Genomic DNA, 18,103 nt, shown 5'->3' with positions numbered 1-18,103 from the left:
ACAGAGCAGGAGAACGCCAGGGCGGCTTAGATGGACCAGGAGCCCACCAGGGCGGCGCAGAAACCCTCCAGGGTGGAGCAAGAGGCGCAACAGCCCTCCAAGGTGGAGCAGGCAGCCGCATCATGGGCTGGAACCTGGGAAGAGCAGAGACAGACAGAGCAAGGAGAGAAGCAGAAAGTTTGTAGGGGAACGCCACCCCCATCGGAGGTTCTACTGCAAGTGCAGACACCTCTGGGGGCAGCTCTGGAGGAGCAGACATTGGAGGGTGCTCAGGAAGGCTGGGCAGAACCAGGGGAGGTCCTGGGAGTCCGAGTGGAACCAGTGTAGGCTCTGGGAGGCCGGGCGAAACCAGCGTAGGCTCTGGGAGGCCGGGCGGAACCAGCGTAGGCTCTGGGAGGCCGGGCGGAACCAGCGGAGACTCTGGAAGCTTGGACGAGACGTGACTGAGCTCAGAGGGAACGGCCGTGACTTGACTTGACCTTGTAGGAACAGTTACGACTTGAATCGAACTTGCTGGAGCAGCTGCAATTTGACGTGATTCAAGAAGTACTGTAGCGTCTTGATGTGACTTGGAGTGTGAATCTGGGACTTGTCTTGGCTCAGGAAGTGCTGTTATGTCTTGGCGTGACTCAGGATGTGAAGCTGTTTTCTTGCTTGACTCAGGTGAAGCTGTGTCTTGACTTGACTCGGAAAGCGCTGCTTGATCTGACTCGGAAAGCGCTGCTTGACTTGACTCAGAAAGCGCTGCTTGACTTGACTTAGGAAGCGAAGTTGCTTGACTTGGTCCAGGAAGTGAAGTGGTGTCATGACTTGGTTCAGGAAGCGAAGTAGTGTCTTGACTTGGTTCAGGAAGTGAAGTTGTGTCTTGACTTAGCTCAGGAAGTTCAGCTGTAGCGTGACTTGGGTCTGGAAGTTCAGCTGTAGCGTGACTTGGTTCTGGAAGTTCAGCTGTGGCGTGACTTGGCTCTGGAAGTTCAGCTGTAGCGTGACTTGGCTCTGGAAGTTCAGCTGTAGCGTGACCTGGTTCTGGAAGTTCAGCTGTAGCGTGATATAGCAGCTGCCATTTTGTGTATGTGGTCCGGCGCGTTCGCCATCTTGTGCCGTGACTCTGGGCAGGCGGCCATCTTGTGCTGTGGCTCAGGGCTAGCAGACATCTTGTGCTGTGGCTCAGAGCTAGCAGACATCTTGTGCTCTGGTTCAGGGCCAGCAGACATCTTGTGCTGTGCTCAGGGCCAGCAGACATCTTGTGCTGTGGCTCAGGGCTAGCAGACATCTTGTGCTGTGGCTCAGGGCTAGCAGACATCTTGTGCTGTGGCTCAGGGCTAGCAGACATCTTGTGCTGTGGCTCAGGGCTACCAGACATCTTGTGCTGTGGCTCAGGGCTAGCAGACATCTTGTGCTGTGGCTCAGGGCTAGCAGACATCTTGTGCTGTGGCTCAGGGCTAGCAGACATCTTGTGCTGTGGCTCAGGGCTAGCAGACATCTTGTGCTGTGGCTCAGGGCTAGCAGACATCTTGTGTTGTGGCTCAGGGCCAGCAGACATGACATGGGACTTGTGACAGTTGGCTGTGAAAGGAATTTTCTCAACTGACTCCTCAACAGTGCCCACAGTGAATGAGGAGCCAGTAAGCAACAAAGCAAAGTCCAGAAACCCCATAAGCGACCCTCGAGGACCACTAACTATCAGCATGGTGCGTATTGGTTCATTTAGTCCATATGAAAATAAGTCCATAAGTGCACGATCTGGGAAGTTAGAATATGGAATAATGTCCAGAAAATCTGTGATGTGGTCCCCGAGGGGCCGGTTACCTTGAGTGGTGAGGGTGAATCTGATGACTGGGTCCATGTTTGCACTGGTGGTGGGATAAAGCTGCTGGATCCTGGGTTGGCGAAGTCTTCTGTCACAAGGACGGTCGGAGACGAGCGGATCCATTCGCAGCATTTTATTAATACAGGCAAACAAACACAAAGGGGCAGGCAGAAATCGTGGTCAAACACAGGCAGAAGGTCGGGGCTGGCAGCGAGAATCATACACAAGAGGGAGTCCAGGAATCGAAAACATGGGGAATCAAACACGGGAAAGAAACGCTCAGAATGTAGCCAGGGCAATACAAGACTTCGCAAAGTGGCTGTGTGTGTGAGAAGCTTATAAGCAGTCAGTGTGATGAGGAACAGATGTGTGCAGCAATCAGTGCAGTGGGTCACGAGGAGCAGGTGTGAGCAGTGATTGGTGCAGTGGCTTGTGGGGGATGAAGTCCATGATGTGTAGTGCAAGAGTTTGTGATGACAGGACGACGGAGGCTCAAATCGTGACAGCCCTGTAGGTTCATGATTAAAAATTAAAATGTGAACAAAAATAAAAGCAATTAAATGTGTTATTATAATTAAAATATGAAAATTAAAATGACGGGTAATAATAGATTATGACGGAATTTTTACGACCCTGTCCGTCAACATCTAACGCAACATCTGATATATATATATATATATATATATATATATATATATATATATATATATATATATATATGTGACAGTTTCCTTCCACCGCATCTAAATCTTCTCATTTTGTTCATTTTAGCTGCTATAACCGAGCTGCACCTTTTGACTTTCAGCTGCTCTGCCAGGTTTCCGAATCGGTTCTTGCGAAGGCGTCTCGATCTTTTCCTGACATTTCTCGGCGTGGCGCGGGCGTGCTTCCCTCCAGTCCTAAATGTGTAGTCATTGCGCTGCAGCATTCATAAATATAAACAATCCTCCATCTGTTAACGCACATTTTCAAATGTCACATCTCAGTCTGTGACAGATGCATCTGCTTTCACTCCAAACAGTCTTCTCTCTCCGAGGAGCGAGAAAAGAAGCCTGTCGATTAGCAACAGCTCCTTTTGGAGCATCGTGGCAGCGTGCGCTATTATTTTAGGAGCGAGCTCAGTTCTGCTAAACAGGCTAATTTCATGCTCTCATGGATAGACAAAACTCTTCCGCTGGCATAAAATGTTTGTTGTGCAGCAGCTGGAAAATGAACACAATGGAAGTCTGTGATGGGCTCTTGTTTACAAGGGAAGCTATATTAGAACCTAAGGCAGTGAGTGCCCTGAATCTCCTCCATGAGGTGTTTCTCAGTGCCAATTGTGACTTCAGCGCAGACGTCTGATGAGGTGTGTGGTTCTTGCCTAGCAACAGTGCAGGTACTTCAGGGGCCTTTTCTCAGAGGACCAAATAGAAAATGGTTCAGGTGAATTTGCCTCAGTTATCTTTGATTTAACTATCAAATTTGTCTCGAAGTTTCTTCTAACATTTTTGCAAATTCTTGACACGCAGTAGAATAAATGTGACCCTGAACCACAAAACCAATCTTAAGTAGCACAGATATATTTGTAGCAATAGCCAACAATACATTGAATAGGTCAAAATTATTGATTATTAATTAATATAATTATTAATTATTGCGAAAAATCATTAGGATATTAAGTAAAGATCATGTATGTATGTATATATATATATGTATATATATATATATATATATATATATATATATATATATATATATATAATATTATTATTATTATTATTAAACAATTAACTGTAAAATGTTAAATTGTAAAATAATATTGGATTATATGGATTATATAATGGATTCATTATCATTAATTTATTTCATTAATATACATTTATTAATTTAATTAATTAATTTAAAATAAAAGACACAAATGAGACGCTGGTTGACAAGATTATAGAGCCATAAAATTAATCATGATAAGAGAGCAGATTTGAATTAGAATTTTTTTAATACAAATTTTTTGAATTGGAATTTTTGAATTTGAAATTTTGAATTTGAATTAGAATTTTTGAATTAGAATAGTTTAATTAGAAATTTTTGAATTGGAATTTTTAGATTTGAATTTTTGAATCTTGGTGTCTAAGCACAGTTTGAGACATAGATTTTTTTTTTTTAATTCAGAGATATCTTAATTTTATTTATTTTATTTTATTTTAATATTTATATTATTATTATTTTAGATTCAGATTTTTTTTCCCATATGGGAAGGAAAGGTGTAGCAGTGTTGAAAATGATTGACAGCAAAAATATAAACAAATAAAATAAAACTGAAACCCGAATTTAGCAATGATAATTATGCTGATTAAAATGATGCACCTTTTGTTTTATTTGTGTCGCAGTGGGTTGTGCACTTGCTCATTACACACAAGAGCTGTTGTGCTCAAGTATGAATCAGGTTTCCTGTCTGTTACATTTTTGCTATTGCCACTGTTCCAGTACCTTCCCACACAGGCAGTGTTTTAATGTATCATAAGTTTGTTCACAGTGTGAAGATTATTCCAAAGAGTAGGCAGCAAAGTTATGCAGACTTATACAATTTTAGCCATATTATGGCATCTTCCTATATATACAGTACATTGCATACCTAACCTATGAGTGTTCCAGCCTCCATTAACACAGATATTGGGTTGGTTTCCATGGACCTGAAGCTTTCTTTTTTTTCCTGTTATATTTATTGCTGACCTCCCAGTGTGTCAGTCTGCCGAGAGTAAACCTCCTTGTGAAGACAGCCAATTAGAGCGTGTGTGATGATCCGGACCCCTCCGCCGGTCCTGTGGTCCTGTAATTGCTGTGACAATAACAGCGACTCCAGAACTCACCAGAGTGAGTGAGATCTGTATGCCAAGCAAATGTCGTGCTCCACATGTCTTCTGATCTTTTCTACAACAGACACTAGGAAAAAAAAACCTGCAACCTGTAAGTGCCATATACCTCTAGTATGGGTTTTAAATGTTTCATCCCCAAAAAATGTATGATTTTTGTTTCATTATTATTAAATTAATGTATTATTAATTTAATTAATTTACTACTAATAATAACAAGAACAATAACAAAAAAACAAATAACTTGTGAGTATATTATTAATTTTATTTTATTAATAAAAATATATTTAATTATTTATTTATTATTTATTTATTTATTTATTTATTTTGAACAATAGACACAGAAATAATAATATTAGTATTAATAATAATAAATAAAATGTAAGTAATTTAATATATTAAGTTAAATAAATTATCATTTTTAAAAAAGGAAACAAATTTATTAATTAATATATTCATTTAAATATTGTTTTTGTTGTTTTAAATAGACCCCAAAATAATAATATTAGTATTAATATTAATAAAATAAAAATGAAGTAATTATATTAAGTTATATTAAAAAGGTAAACAAATATATCAATAAATATATTAAGTTGTTGTTGTTGTTGTTATTATTATTATTATTAGTTTAAATAATCAACCCAGAAATAATAATGTTAGTATTAATAATCAAATAATTAAAATCAAGTAATTTAATATATTAAGTTAAAAATGTTTTTAAAAAGTAAATATATTAATTAATATATTATTATTTAATATTATATTTTATTATTATATTTTTAAAGTAAACTATCAGTTATTTTATTAATAACAAATTTAACAATTAATGTATTATTTGTATTATGTATTAATATTTATGATTTCTGATTAATATTTTTGAATTGTGATTTCTAATGCCTTTAGCTTGCTTTACTCTCAAACACCGCTTGTTCAACCTCCTGTTCTTCATGCAGACTCGTTTCTAAATAGCCTGCCTTGCGGAAGCTCTTTTAAATTTAGTCAGGTCAGCTCAACGGATGTTCAACAGGCCATTAATAAGTTACCCTCTGATAGTGGTCCTGGTCTTGATGGCCTTGAAGGGAAGTTTGTCAAACTTGCCTCTCATGTCCTCGCATCTCCACTGGCTGTGCTTTTTAACATGTCGTTTGATACTTGTGAAGTGCCCCGTGCTTGGAAATGTACCAAAGTCATTCCTTTACACAAAGGTGGAAACTTACAAATTTTGAGCAATTATAGGCCAATATCAATAATTAATTGTGTGGTTAAAGTTTTTGAGAAAATAATTTTCAACCAATTATCTAAATATCTCTCTGATAATAATTTACTTACACATTGTCAGTCAGAAATGTGTAACTCTCTAATGATATATTTTCTAGCTTTGATGATAATATGTGTACCGGTGCTATTTTCTTAGATCTTTCCAAAGCGTTTGATTTAGTTGATCATTATCTTTTACTGGATAAATTGCATGCTATTGGTCTTTCAAGATCATCGTTACTCTGGTTTAATTCTTTTTTCCATCATCGTCGTCAGTGTGTGTCCTATAGGGGCTGTCAGTCTGACTTTACAGGCATAGTGAAAGGCATTCCTCAGGGTTCTTCTCTGGGTCCTTTATTATTCTCTATTTTTGTTAATGATATGCCTTTGTGCTGTACAGATTGTAATATTCATCTTTATGCCGATGATACAGTTATTTACTGTAGTAAACCTACCATCTCCGGGATAACTCTTTCTTTACAACATGATTTCAATTCTGTACAGCAATGGCTATTGGCTAATAAACTCCTTCTTAATAAATCAAAGTCCTATTCTTTACTGTTCCATAGGAAAGCCTTGGATATAGGCGAAAACAACCTTAATCTTCGCTTTCTTGACTCCTCTTTTTTGGAGTCAACTGAGACCATTAAATATCTTGGTGTTTGGCTGGAATTTGATTTATCTTTTAAAACTCACGTACAAGCAGTGACAAATAAAATCAATTCTCGTCTTAAAATTCTTTATCAAACTGTCAACTGTTTTAATCTTCTGGTCAGGAAAAGAATAGTCTCACAGCTGCTTTTGCCTATTTTGGACTACGCTGATATTATATATCAGAACACTACTGCCTCTTGTCTGCATTCAATTGATGTGGTTTATAACAGTCTTGGTCGTTTTGTTCTTCGCTGTCCCTTTAGGACACACAGCTGTGTGTTGTACAGGCAGCTGTCCTGGTTTGCACCTTCTGCCAGGAGACATTTTCATTGGTTACAGTTTATTTTCAAATGCCTTTATTTAAATTATCCAATTTATCTCAAGCAACATCTTGTGCTTTATAATACGCCTTATAGCCTGCGACACAACTGTCAGATCTTCTTTTTTGTTCCTAGAGTTAAAAGAGAGGTAGGGAAATATGCATTTTGTTTTAAGGCTCCATATGATTGGAATAATCTTCCTTTATTTATTCGTTCATTAACTTCATTTACTGTGTTCCGAAGGGCTCTTGGGGAACATCTTCAGAACATTTGTCTTTGTTTGTAGTTTTGTTTGTTTCACTTTGGATATTATTATTATTATTATTATCATTATCATTATAATCGATGCTTTTTGTTTGTGTTTCTCTTAGTCCCTGACATTTGTTAGTCCTGGGGTTGTTTTTCTGTTATGTCACTTGTGGGGCTTGTGTTGGTGGGGTGGGGTGGGGTTGAGCATTGTGAGCAGGTGTGTGTGTGTACGTGGTGCGGTGTTGTGTGTTATTATGCTGTCTTTGACTGTGTTTTTATTTTATTTTTTTTGCTCTGCTGTTTTGGTTCTTCTTTTTTTTGTTTTGATGTACTGGAGGACCCCCTTGAAAACGAGATGTTTCATCTCAAGGGGTTAATCCTCATAATAAAGATATGTTTATAAATAAATAAATAAATAAATAAATAAATTTATATATTATTATTATTATTATTATTATTATTATTATTATTATAATAAATAATACACCCAGAAATAATAATGTTAGTATTAATAATAAAAAATAAAATTAACTAATTTAATGTCAAGTTAAATTATTTTAAAAAGTAAATATTCTTATCAATTAATATATCAATATATAAATGTATTATTATTATTATTATTATTATTATTATTATTTAAAATAATAGACCCCAAATAATAGTATTAAAAAATATATACAAAATAAATTTTAATTAATTTAATATATTAAGTTAAATAATTTTAGTAAACAACTTTATTATATTTTTTTATAACAAATTCATCAATTAATGTATTCATTTATTTTTCATTGTATAAATATTATTATAAATAATAGACTTGGAAATAATACTATTAGTATTAATAATAACAAAATAAAATTAATAGTAATTAAATATATTAACTTAAACTAAACAATTGTATCAATTAATATTGTAATTTATTATTATTATTATAAGTAATAGACCCAGAAATAATATTATTAATATTAATATTAATATTAATAATAAAATAAAATAAAATATTGTAATTTAATATATATATTTGAAGTATTTCATATTCAAGTCATGGACACTTCATCCAAGTTTTCCACAGATTGAACATTTGTTGCACTGAGGCTGTGAAGCTCCACTAGTTAATTACCACTAAAGGCAAAAAAGAGGCAGCATGTTCATTCGAATGCTGTTTGCTTCTTTTCCCTCAGTGATAAAACATTGCTGGAGTTACGGAGAAGCTTAAGTACCTCTCCAAGGGCTAAAAAATCACATTTGTGTGACATTAAGCCATGAACATTTCCAAACACTCCTCATGTGATGACATCACTTCACAGCATGCTGGCAGTGAAAACCAGCCGCGTTTTGAGATGTCTCCAAGCCATGTGGCGTCCATAGCGCTTATTGTCATCTTTGTGTAAACAATGCTTCTAGAAAAAAATGCAAAAAATAGAACAAAACATCTCAAATTCCCACTTTCTGAAACTTTAGCCACTTCTAATAGGCTTAGCCTGTCTAAATAAATAAATAAAGTCTATCCCTGGTACTCTTAATCTTCCATTTTGTTCTGCCCCAGTCCAGATATCACAGTGCTAGCCTGAGGGAAATATTGCTGTAGCTCTCGCCTGCAGAAAACCCATTTACTGATGGATAGATGATTGACAGTCATCCCGGGGCTGAGTCTTCCCATCTTGATCCCCTCCAAACGCCCTCTGATTGCTTTCCGACAACAAACAATCCCTGATGATGGAGAATTATCCCAACATGACCACTGGCTTTTGTAAGCATAAACAAATAGCATGTGTAAGAAAACTAGTGTGACTTCAAAACATAGGCCCCTTTTTGTGAATGCACTATCTATCTGTCGATAGAACATGGGACAAACTTGGTGTTTGTTCAAAAGCTAGTTCGATGGATAGTAATTGCCTTAGCAAATACCACTAATTACCAGCAAATATTATGTCTTTGGATTCTTTTCCTGAAGTGCTGGCAGTCCTCTGTGTTTTAGTAATGCTAGGATGTTGTTCCAGCGCAAGCGTTTTTATTAGAAACCGTAGGGAGCATTGGGCGTATCATAATTTCTCTGTGTGTGGATATGCTCCTTTGTTCATCGAGTAAATCAAATCTCTGGTTTCTAGTGGAACAGCGGCGTTTTAGCTGTAGTCGGCCATGCTCGATATGCCTGTCTTGAATTGCATTTCACAGCAAGACTATACAAATATGCTCAAGCGTAGTCGTGGGTCAACAAATATAAATCATGATTTGTTCCTTTGATCTGAATATGTTCATGAATTTTTATATATTGAACTTGCATGAGGTCGATAGACCCAGGCAGTATTTTTAGAAAGCTCGCTGCTGGGTGAAATATCCAACCTTTGTTTGATTTGCATGTACAGTGTTAATCTTTTCAGAGAAACTACTGAAAATGCTTGTTGTTGTTGTATATTGGTTTATATTAGCATTATATTTTATGCAATTTTTTTAGGATTGTGTTACATTATTCTTTCTTTCATTATATATATATATATATATATATATATATATATATATATATATATATATATATATATATGTGTGTAAAATATTTTAAAATATATACATTTATTTATTTATATATTTTTATTCTTTTTTCAGTTATTAAAAGTGACAGTAAAGACATTTATAATCACAGGAATAAATTACATATTATATTATTATTTAATTTTGAAAATTAATGCAGCATTACATATAAAATATACATGTAGTATATAAAATACACTTATTATATGTATTTATATAAAATATTACTGTAATTATAGTTTTGGTTAAATATATGTTTCCTTGGTCAAATGTTTTGTACCCAAAACTTTTAATTAATATTTGGCGATTAATGAGAGATTTAAAAAAGAAAAATAATGCTTTTATTCAGTGACATTAAAGACATTTATAATCACAGAAATACATTACATATTAAAATAGAAAAGTTATTTTAAATTGTAGTAATATTTAACATTTAATATTATTGATTTAATTTAATGTATTTGTTTGCAAATGAAAAATCGAATTTTGCAAATAAATGCCTAATTATATATAAAATATGCATATAGTATAACATGTTTATATTTTAATTTATATATATATATAATAGACAGAAATAATAATATTAGTATTAGTAATAATAATAAAATTAAATGAAGTAATAATCTAGTAAATACTTAAGTAAATTCTAGTAATATTTTACATTTCATATTACTAAATTAATGCATATTACTATATTAATGCAAAATTATATATAAAATGTACATATAGTAAAACATAAAACATATATTTTATTAATTTAAATATTAGCATACATACATTTATTAAATATTAATAATACTAATTTATTATTATTATTATTATTATTATTATTATTATTATAAATAATATACCTAGAAATAATAATAGTTGTATTATTGATGTTAAAATAAAATAATTTAATATATTAAGTTAAATAAATATATTAGTTATCATTATTTTAAATAATAGACAGAAATAATAATATTAGTATTAATAATAATAATGAAATAAAATGGAATACTTTAATATCTTACATTAAATAATAAATTCTAGTAATATTTTACATTTCATATTAGTGATTAACTGTATTTTTCTGCCAATAAATGCAAAATTATATATACAATATACATATAGCATAACATAAAATGTAGATATTTTTATAAATGAAATATTAATATTTAAATTTATAAAATATTAATAAATGCTAATTTATTATTATAAATAATATACCTGAGAAATAATAATATTGGTATTAATGATATTAAAATAAATTAATTTAATGTTAACTTAAATTTATTTTAAAAAGTAAACAAATTTAATTATAGCAATAGACAGAAGTATTAACATTAGTATTAATAATCATAATACAATAAAATGAAGTAATTTAATATCTTACATTAAATAAATACATTCTAGTAATGTTTCACATTTCATATCACTGATTAAATTGTGCAAATACATGCAAAACTATAATATCAAAATATACATATAGTATAGCATATAAAATACATTTATGATAGATCAAATTAATGTACCACTTTTAACTTTAAACTATTGCTTAATATAATTTTATTTAATTGTTGTGATTACTGGAGAGATTTGATTGTTTTTAGACTTTACATCTCAACAGTATCAAGCGACAGGATGTGCTTTGTTTTGATTGGCCTAGCAGGACATCAGCTACATGCTTTCTGCCGTTCACCATCAGTCACTGTAAAGCATGCTGGCGCGTCAGCCCATAATTCCTGCTGAAATGTGGTCTCATCCATCTCCAGACACTGTCCTGACAACCCCTCACTGTCAGGCCTTCTTTCAGGCCGGCCGTGTTTCCCGTCGCGGTGACTCCGGCACAGACTGAAGGAGAGTAATAGAGGAGTGTTTGTCTGCGGGACCCCTGCCGCTTTGCAGATTGAAATGCTGATGCGTTGAGCAGTCCGGCCTGCTATTTGACTGCTGATGGATCGCGTTTATCCACTCGGCTGATGTTCATTACACCTGTTAGAGAGACAGGAAGCGACAGAGCGGAAGAGTGAGGCAACATGTACAATTTATTTAGCTGTGTTCTTCTCATTTTGTAGAGGGAAAATGCCTGTCCGACATATCTGGGGTCAGATTTGGCAAGGGATTTTACACACAATGATAAAGACCCCCAAATTTATTGATGAAAATAGCCATATAGACCCATTTTACTGTGTAAAGCCAAAATTATTAAAAATAATAATAATAAACAAATACTAAAATTGTTGATATTGCTTTTTACATACATTAAAAAAATCTCTAAACTTTGCAACCCCCAAAATTGTTTATTTATTTTAGAAATACACTGTTTACAAATATATAATCAAATATATTTTTCCATGCTGAAGCCAAAGCAAAAGACAACATTCTGTTTACAAAATATGCAAAAAAATAAATTTTTAATTTAGCTGTCCAGAATCCAACGAAAAATTGTTGATATTGCTTGAAAAAAAAATTCTCTGAACTTTTCAACAAAAATGTTTGTTTATTTAAAGAAATATACTGTTAACAAAATAGAATATGTTTTTAAATTACATTTATTTTGCCATGCTCAAGCCAAAGCAAAGGACAACATGCTGTTTACAAAATATACAAAATATATTTTTTATTAAATATTTAATGACATTTTTGCCATGCTCAAGCCAAAGATAAATGATTAAAAAATAAAATAAAATGAATAATAAAAAATGTTGATATGCTTTTTACATACATAAAAATATCTCTTAACTTTGTAATAAAAAATGTGTTTATTTATTTAAGAAATACACTGTTTACAAAATAAATAAATACATATATGTAAAGACAATATGCTGTTTACAAAGTATCCGAAATATTTTTTAAATAAATAAATTTTGCTGTTTAGAAGCCAACGGCAAGTTAATAATAAAAAGATTTTAAAAATAAGAGAATTGTTGCTATTGCTTTTTACATACATTTAAAAAACTCTGAACTTCACAATAATAAAAAAAAATGTTTATTTATTTAAATAAATGCACTGTTTATATATATAGACAACATGCATCTTACAAAATATATATTTTTAATTAAATATATTTTGCCATGCTGAAGCCAAAGCTAAATTAGTAGAAAAGAAAAGAAATACAAAAAAATGTTGATATTGCTTTTTACATCTCTAAACTTTGCAATAAAAAGTTTATTTATTTAGAGAAATAGAATGTTTACAAAATAAATCTATATATTAAGATTGATAAGCTGTTAACAAAAATATGATTTTTTAATTTAATATATTTTGCTGTGCTGAAGCCAAAGCAAAATTATTTAAAAAATAACTCAAATAAATAATAATAAAAAAGATAAAAATACAAAAATGTTGATATTGCTTGTAAAAAAAAAAATCTGAGATTTTTACATATATAAAAACATCAATTTTGCAACAAGAATTGTTTTTATTTATTTAAAGAAATCTCACATTTTCCATGGACCCCCTTTAACCCTCAATTAGACCCCAATTTGAAAATCTTGCAAAATGTAAAAAGTGAACCTTTATAAAAAATCTCTAAAAAATCTCTTTTGGGAAAAAGTATATATATATATATTTTTTTTTTCTATATATTTATATGTTATATTTATTTATGTTTATTTATACATCAATTAATTCCTTCAGAAATTCAAAAAGTCTGACTAAAGGTGTTTGTGTTCTTTGTGTGCTTGGATGACACTCTATTCAGTCAAAGCTGTGATTCATTTTTTTCATCAAAATGGCTATTAATGTCCGTCATTGGAGCGTGATACATTGTGTTTCTGAGGACAAACAGGCTTTGCCCTGCTCTGCTATACAAGGGGTATTGATTTGGTGGAAACAAATCAATCCAGCCCATTCAGGTTCTTTGTATATGTTTTAATAAGAAGCGAGGGTGCGGCGAGGCATCGGTTGTATTCTGCAGAACGAGAAGTGCTAAGCATCCCTCTGAGGAGGAACAGGGTTTATTGAGGGAGAGTTATTCAGGAGCCATTCAGACGACCAGTGTCATTCTCACGCTGAGATAGACACTGCAGTGTGAGCTTGGGCAAGTCTTCAACAAAACGTCTGCCGTTAGTGTGCGTTTTGAAATGGATTAAAAGTGCTTTATCACATCACCCACACTGGCTGGGCAAACAGTGAAGCCATTTACGGAGGCGGGCGAGTGATTGATCCTCCAGCGGCCTTTAAGGAAACATAATGGGGACTGTGACTCGGGCCCCTCAGATGATTCACTCTGCCGCAGAAAACACTGGAGGCAAGTTTTCGACAAATGCCTAAAGAGATGGGTTTTTTTTTTTTTTGTATGGCAATTTGATAGTGGTTCTTTTTTCAATATAATCTGGGTTCTTTTTCTAGAATTGGCGTTTACTCTTGGACAGTTTGGACAGGGCATATTGAAGTTATAATATGTATGTGATCCTGGACCACAAAATCAGTATTAAGAAGCATGGGTATATTTGTAGCAATAGCCAACAATACATTTTATAGGTCAAAATGATTGATTCTTTCTTGTATGTCAAAAATCATTAGGATATTAAGTAAAGATCACGTTCCATGAAGATATTTTGTCAATTTCTTATATAAAAACGTAATTTTTGGTTAGTTAGATGCATTGCTAAGAACTTTATTTGGACAACTTTAAAGGCGATTTTCTCAATATTTAGATTTCTTTGCATCCTCAGATTCCAGATTTTCAATTTGTTGTATCTCAGCCAAATAGTCCATGGTCACATTATAAATAAATTATAAATTATATATATATATATATATATATATATATATATATATATATATATATATATATATATATATATATATAAATATGTAGACACAAATATATATATATATATATATATATATATATATATATATACACACAAAAAACGTGTGTGTATCTCAGAAAAACATATAATGTATAATGCATATATCATTAACAAAATAATACTACTCGCATCAAAACTACTCACACACAGAATATATATACATATAAAAAAAATCATTATTTATTATACAGTTATACGTATACACACACACACACACAAATATATATATATATATATATATATATATATATATATATATATATATATGAAAAAAGGAATCTTGAATTTGGTAAAAAAAAATAAAACTGGATTTGAGAAAAAAAAAATTATTTTATAGGGCCTTCAATTTTACTTTTGTTAAATTTTTATTCAATTGCTCTTAAATTGTCCAACTTTCATTGTTTTAATTAATTAGACATGCATATATTTTTTATGCAGAAGATTTATTCCTTAGACACAGAATATACGTACAATTAAATTAAAAATAACATTATTCAATTAAAATAGCAAAACATTATTATTATGTATGCTAAATATTTATATTTTAACATAAATATTTAATATTATTTAATAATTATACATATAACACGCATTATTCTATGTTTTATGCATTATTTATGTTAAATATATTTGATATAATGTTTTTGCATTTATTTGTGTAAGTAATATTGTGAAATATTTCTAAAATTTAAAACAAATGTTTACCATTTAAATATATTATTTATATAAAATATAGTTTTCAGTGGCCATTTTTCAGTGTCGCATGATACTTCAAAAATCATTATGCTGATTTGGTATTTTTGTAGTTTTGGATTTAATGTAAAGTTCAGAAGAACAGCATTTATTTGAAATTTTTTATTTTTGTTTATTTATTTTTGTTTCTTATTTTTTATATCATATTTGTTTATGATCACAGACAAAAGTCTGTTTATTGCATATGGAAGACAGAAACTAAATTCTATAGTAAAAACCAGCTTTGTAGTGGTGCACCAGCATGTAGATGACCTAAAAGCTAAAAGATTTGGACTGAAAGTCAGAAAATACTTATTTTTATTTCTCTAAGCACTTCTTAAGACTATACTTCTAAGCTGTTGTTGTTGTTTTTCCTCAGGAGAAAAATGTCTCCTGGGGAGCTTCAGGTTCCTACATGAATAGCGCACTCAGTGCCAAGCTTCAACACTTGTAGGACCTGAAATCTGGCTTTAAAATGCACGATCGCTGCTCTTTAGAGGGATTTCTCGGAGCACTCGACGCGTGCATCACATTTATGCAGCCGTGCATCTGTAGGTGTGAGCGTTAGAGCTCTGTTTCCTTCTCTCTGCTTTGTGTCTAGACTTGGCGTGCGTTTCTTAAGACTGATTGATTTGTTTGAAAATGTACTCAAAGCCCTGGTGAATAATCCTCTGCTTGTGTAACTGGCATTCACTCAAATGACCCAGGATATTGCAAACACTTCAGTCGCCAGCGTGCAGATCATTAAGGCTGAAAAATGGCACACAAAAGTGAATTTGGGATTTGAGAAATGTGATTTCTTCCGCCACTTGATTGTGGAATTAATCTCATGCCACATAAGTATGTGTTGGCTGCTTATTGCTCTGCGATGTCCCTTTGACATCTCAAAATTAACCACATAAGAGCCACTTAAATAATTGCACCTCCAAATGTTAAAAAGCTTCGAACTGATTAATAATACAACAAAACACAATGGCTGCTAGGGATCCTATTTCCAGTGTCAGACAACGTCTGGCTTTGTAAACATTGCCAAAATATATGAGTATTTAGGAAATCATAAAGGTTCTCAAATTCCTTGCTCTCTTCAATAAATGAGAGTGGACTGGATTTAGCTTGATTAAAATGTTCAGAGTGCTTGTTATTTGACCCACATTGTTAAATAAGTCAGTGTTCAGAGTATTACATCTCGTAAGCTTGAATACATAATTGAATTGGCAGGAAATGGACTAACTTTACGATTTTTAAAAGATGATCTTTGCCATTTGTGCTATTTCACGTTTCGAAACATATAGAACATTTAAAGCTGATTATTCGGAATCCCTAAATATTACTTGAATGTAGCAAATGTTTAACAAAGCCTCTCTTCTCTTCTGCAGGACACAGACCTGATTATGACCTTCAATATCTCCATGCATCGTTCTTGGTGGATGGAGAACGGCCCGGGGTGCAGGGTGACCCCTGTGACCCCTCCTCCCTCCTGGGCCCCAGAGGACCACCGCTACATCAGCATCGCTGGCTGTCTGCTGGAGTACCAGTATGTGGAGGTGGCCCACAGTTCCTTGCAGATTATCCTGGCTGTGAGTACAGTCTAATCCTTTACAGGCCCTTCTTTCCTTTTGCTGTGCTTGCAAATGCAGCTCATGGTATTAAATATATATATAGGGCCCTATGAAATCCATTTGATTATTTCCCAAATTCCTTTTTTTGCGGTTTAAAATTTTCTAGACTCTGTTTTAAATGTTAAGTTAAATATTAAATATAAACTTATAGATATTATAAGTTAATATTATGGTTAAATATTAAAAAGCATGTTTAATTAATTGAAATCATGAAACGTACACAATTTAACAGCAATTTATTAAAAGTTTAATAAAAAAGGCCCTTTTTTGGACTCTGTTTTAATGGTTAAATTTAAAAAAACATATTCAAAAAAGCATGTCTAATTAATAAAAATCATGAAACGTACACAATTTAGGAACAATTTAATAAAAGTTTAACAAAATTAAATTTTAAGGCCCTATAAAATACTATTTATTTTATTATTCAAGTTATATTTACGGATTCCGAATTATTTTTCTATGTATTTATTAGTTTTAGTTTTACCAAATTCAGTTTTGTTTTCCAAATTCATTTTTTTCCATTTACATTTTTTCCCATTTTAACTTTTTCTAGACTCTGTTTTAATTTATAAATAAAAATAATAATAGAAAAAAAGCATGTCTAATTAATTAAAATCATGAAATGTATGAGCAATTTAATAAAAGTTTAATAAAAAATAAAATTTCAAGGCCCTAATTCAGTTTTATTTATTTATTTTTTAGATTCTTCAGGATTTTGTTTTTATTGTATTTCTTTTACATTTTTCTAGACTCTGTTTTAATGGTAAAAAAAATAAAAAATAAAAAAACATGTCTAATTAATTAAAATCATGAAACTTTCACAATTTTAGAGCAATTTAATTAGTTTAACAAAAAATACATTTTGTCTAATTTTTACCATATTCAGTTTTTTTTCATGTTTTAATGGCTAAATAAAAATATTAATCAAAAAGCATGTCTAATTACTTATAATCATGAAACAATTTAAGGGCAATTTTATAAAAGTTTAACAAAAATATTATTTTCAAGGACCTATGAAATACAATTAATTTTTTTCTCAAATTCAGTTTTATTTTTAACAAATTCAGATTTATTTTTACCAAATTCTGTTCTTTCCATCTAAATTTTTCAGGATTCCGTTTTTTTTTTTTTGTTTGTTTGTTTTTTTTTTTTTTTCATTTTTTCTAGACTCTGTTTTAATGATTAAATTAAAAAAAAAACATAATAAAAAAAACAAGTCTACTTAATTAAAATCATGAAACTTTTAGAAATTTAAGAGCAATTTAATAAAAGTTTAAC

The 18,103-nt window shown here is 31.9% G+C and overlaps 1 protein-coding gene across 1 annotated transcript in view; it reads left to right on the top strand.

Moving 5' to 3' along the window:
- nkain2 (sodium/potassium transporting ATPase interacting 2) overlaps positions 1–18,103 on the top strand; it is a 228,413-nt gene that overhangs the window by 139,780 nt on the left and 70,530 nt on the right. Inside the window, exon 4 of the mRNA XM_073816967.1 lies at positions 16,583–16,783. Coding sequence (XP_073673068.1) covers positions 16,583–16,783 — 201 coding nt within the window. The remainder of the gene's footprint in view (positions 1–16,582; positions 16,784–18,103) is intronic.

Source organism: Garra rufa, chromosome 13, assembly GCF_049309525.1.
Source record: "Garra rufa chromosome 13, GarRuf1.0, whole genome shotgun sequence".
Taxonomy (NCBI): Eukaryota; Metazoa; Chordata; class Actinopteri; order Cypriniformes; family Cyprinidae; genus Garra; species Garra rufa.
Note: the sequence above shows the minus strand (reverse complement) of the source record. Positions and strands in the feature narration are given on the sequence as shown.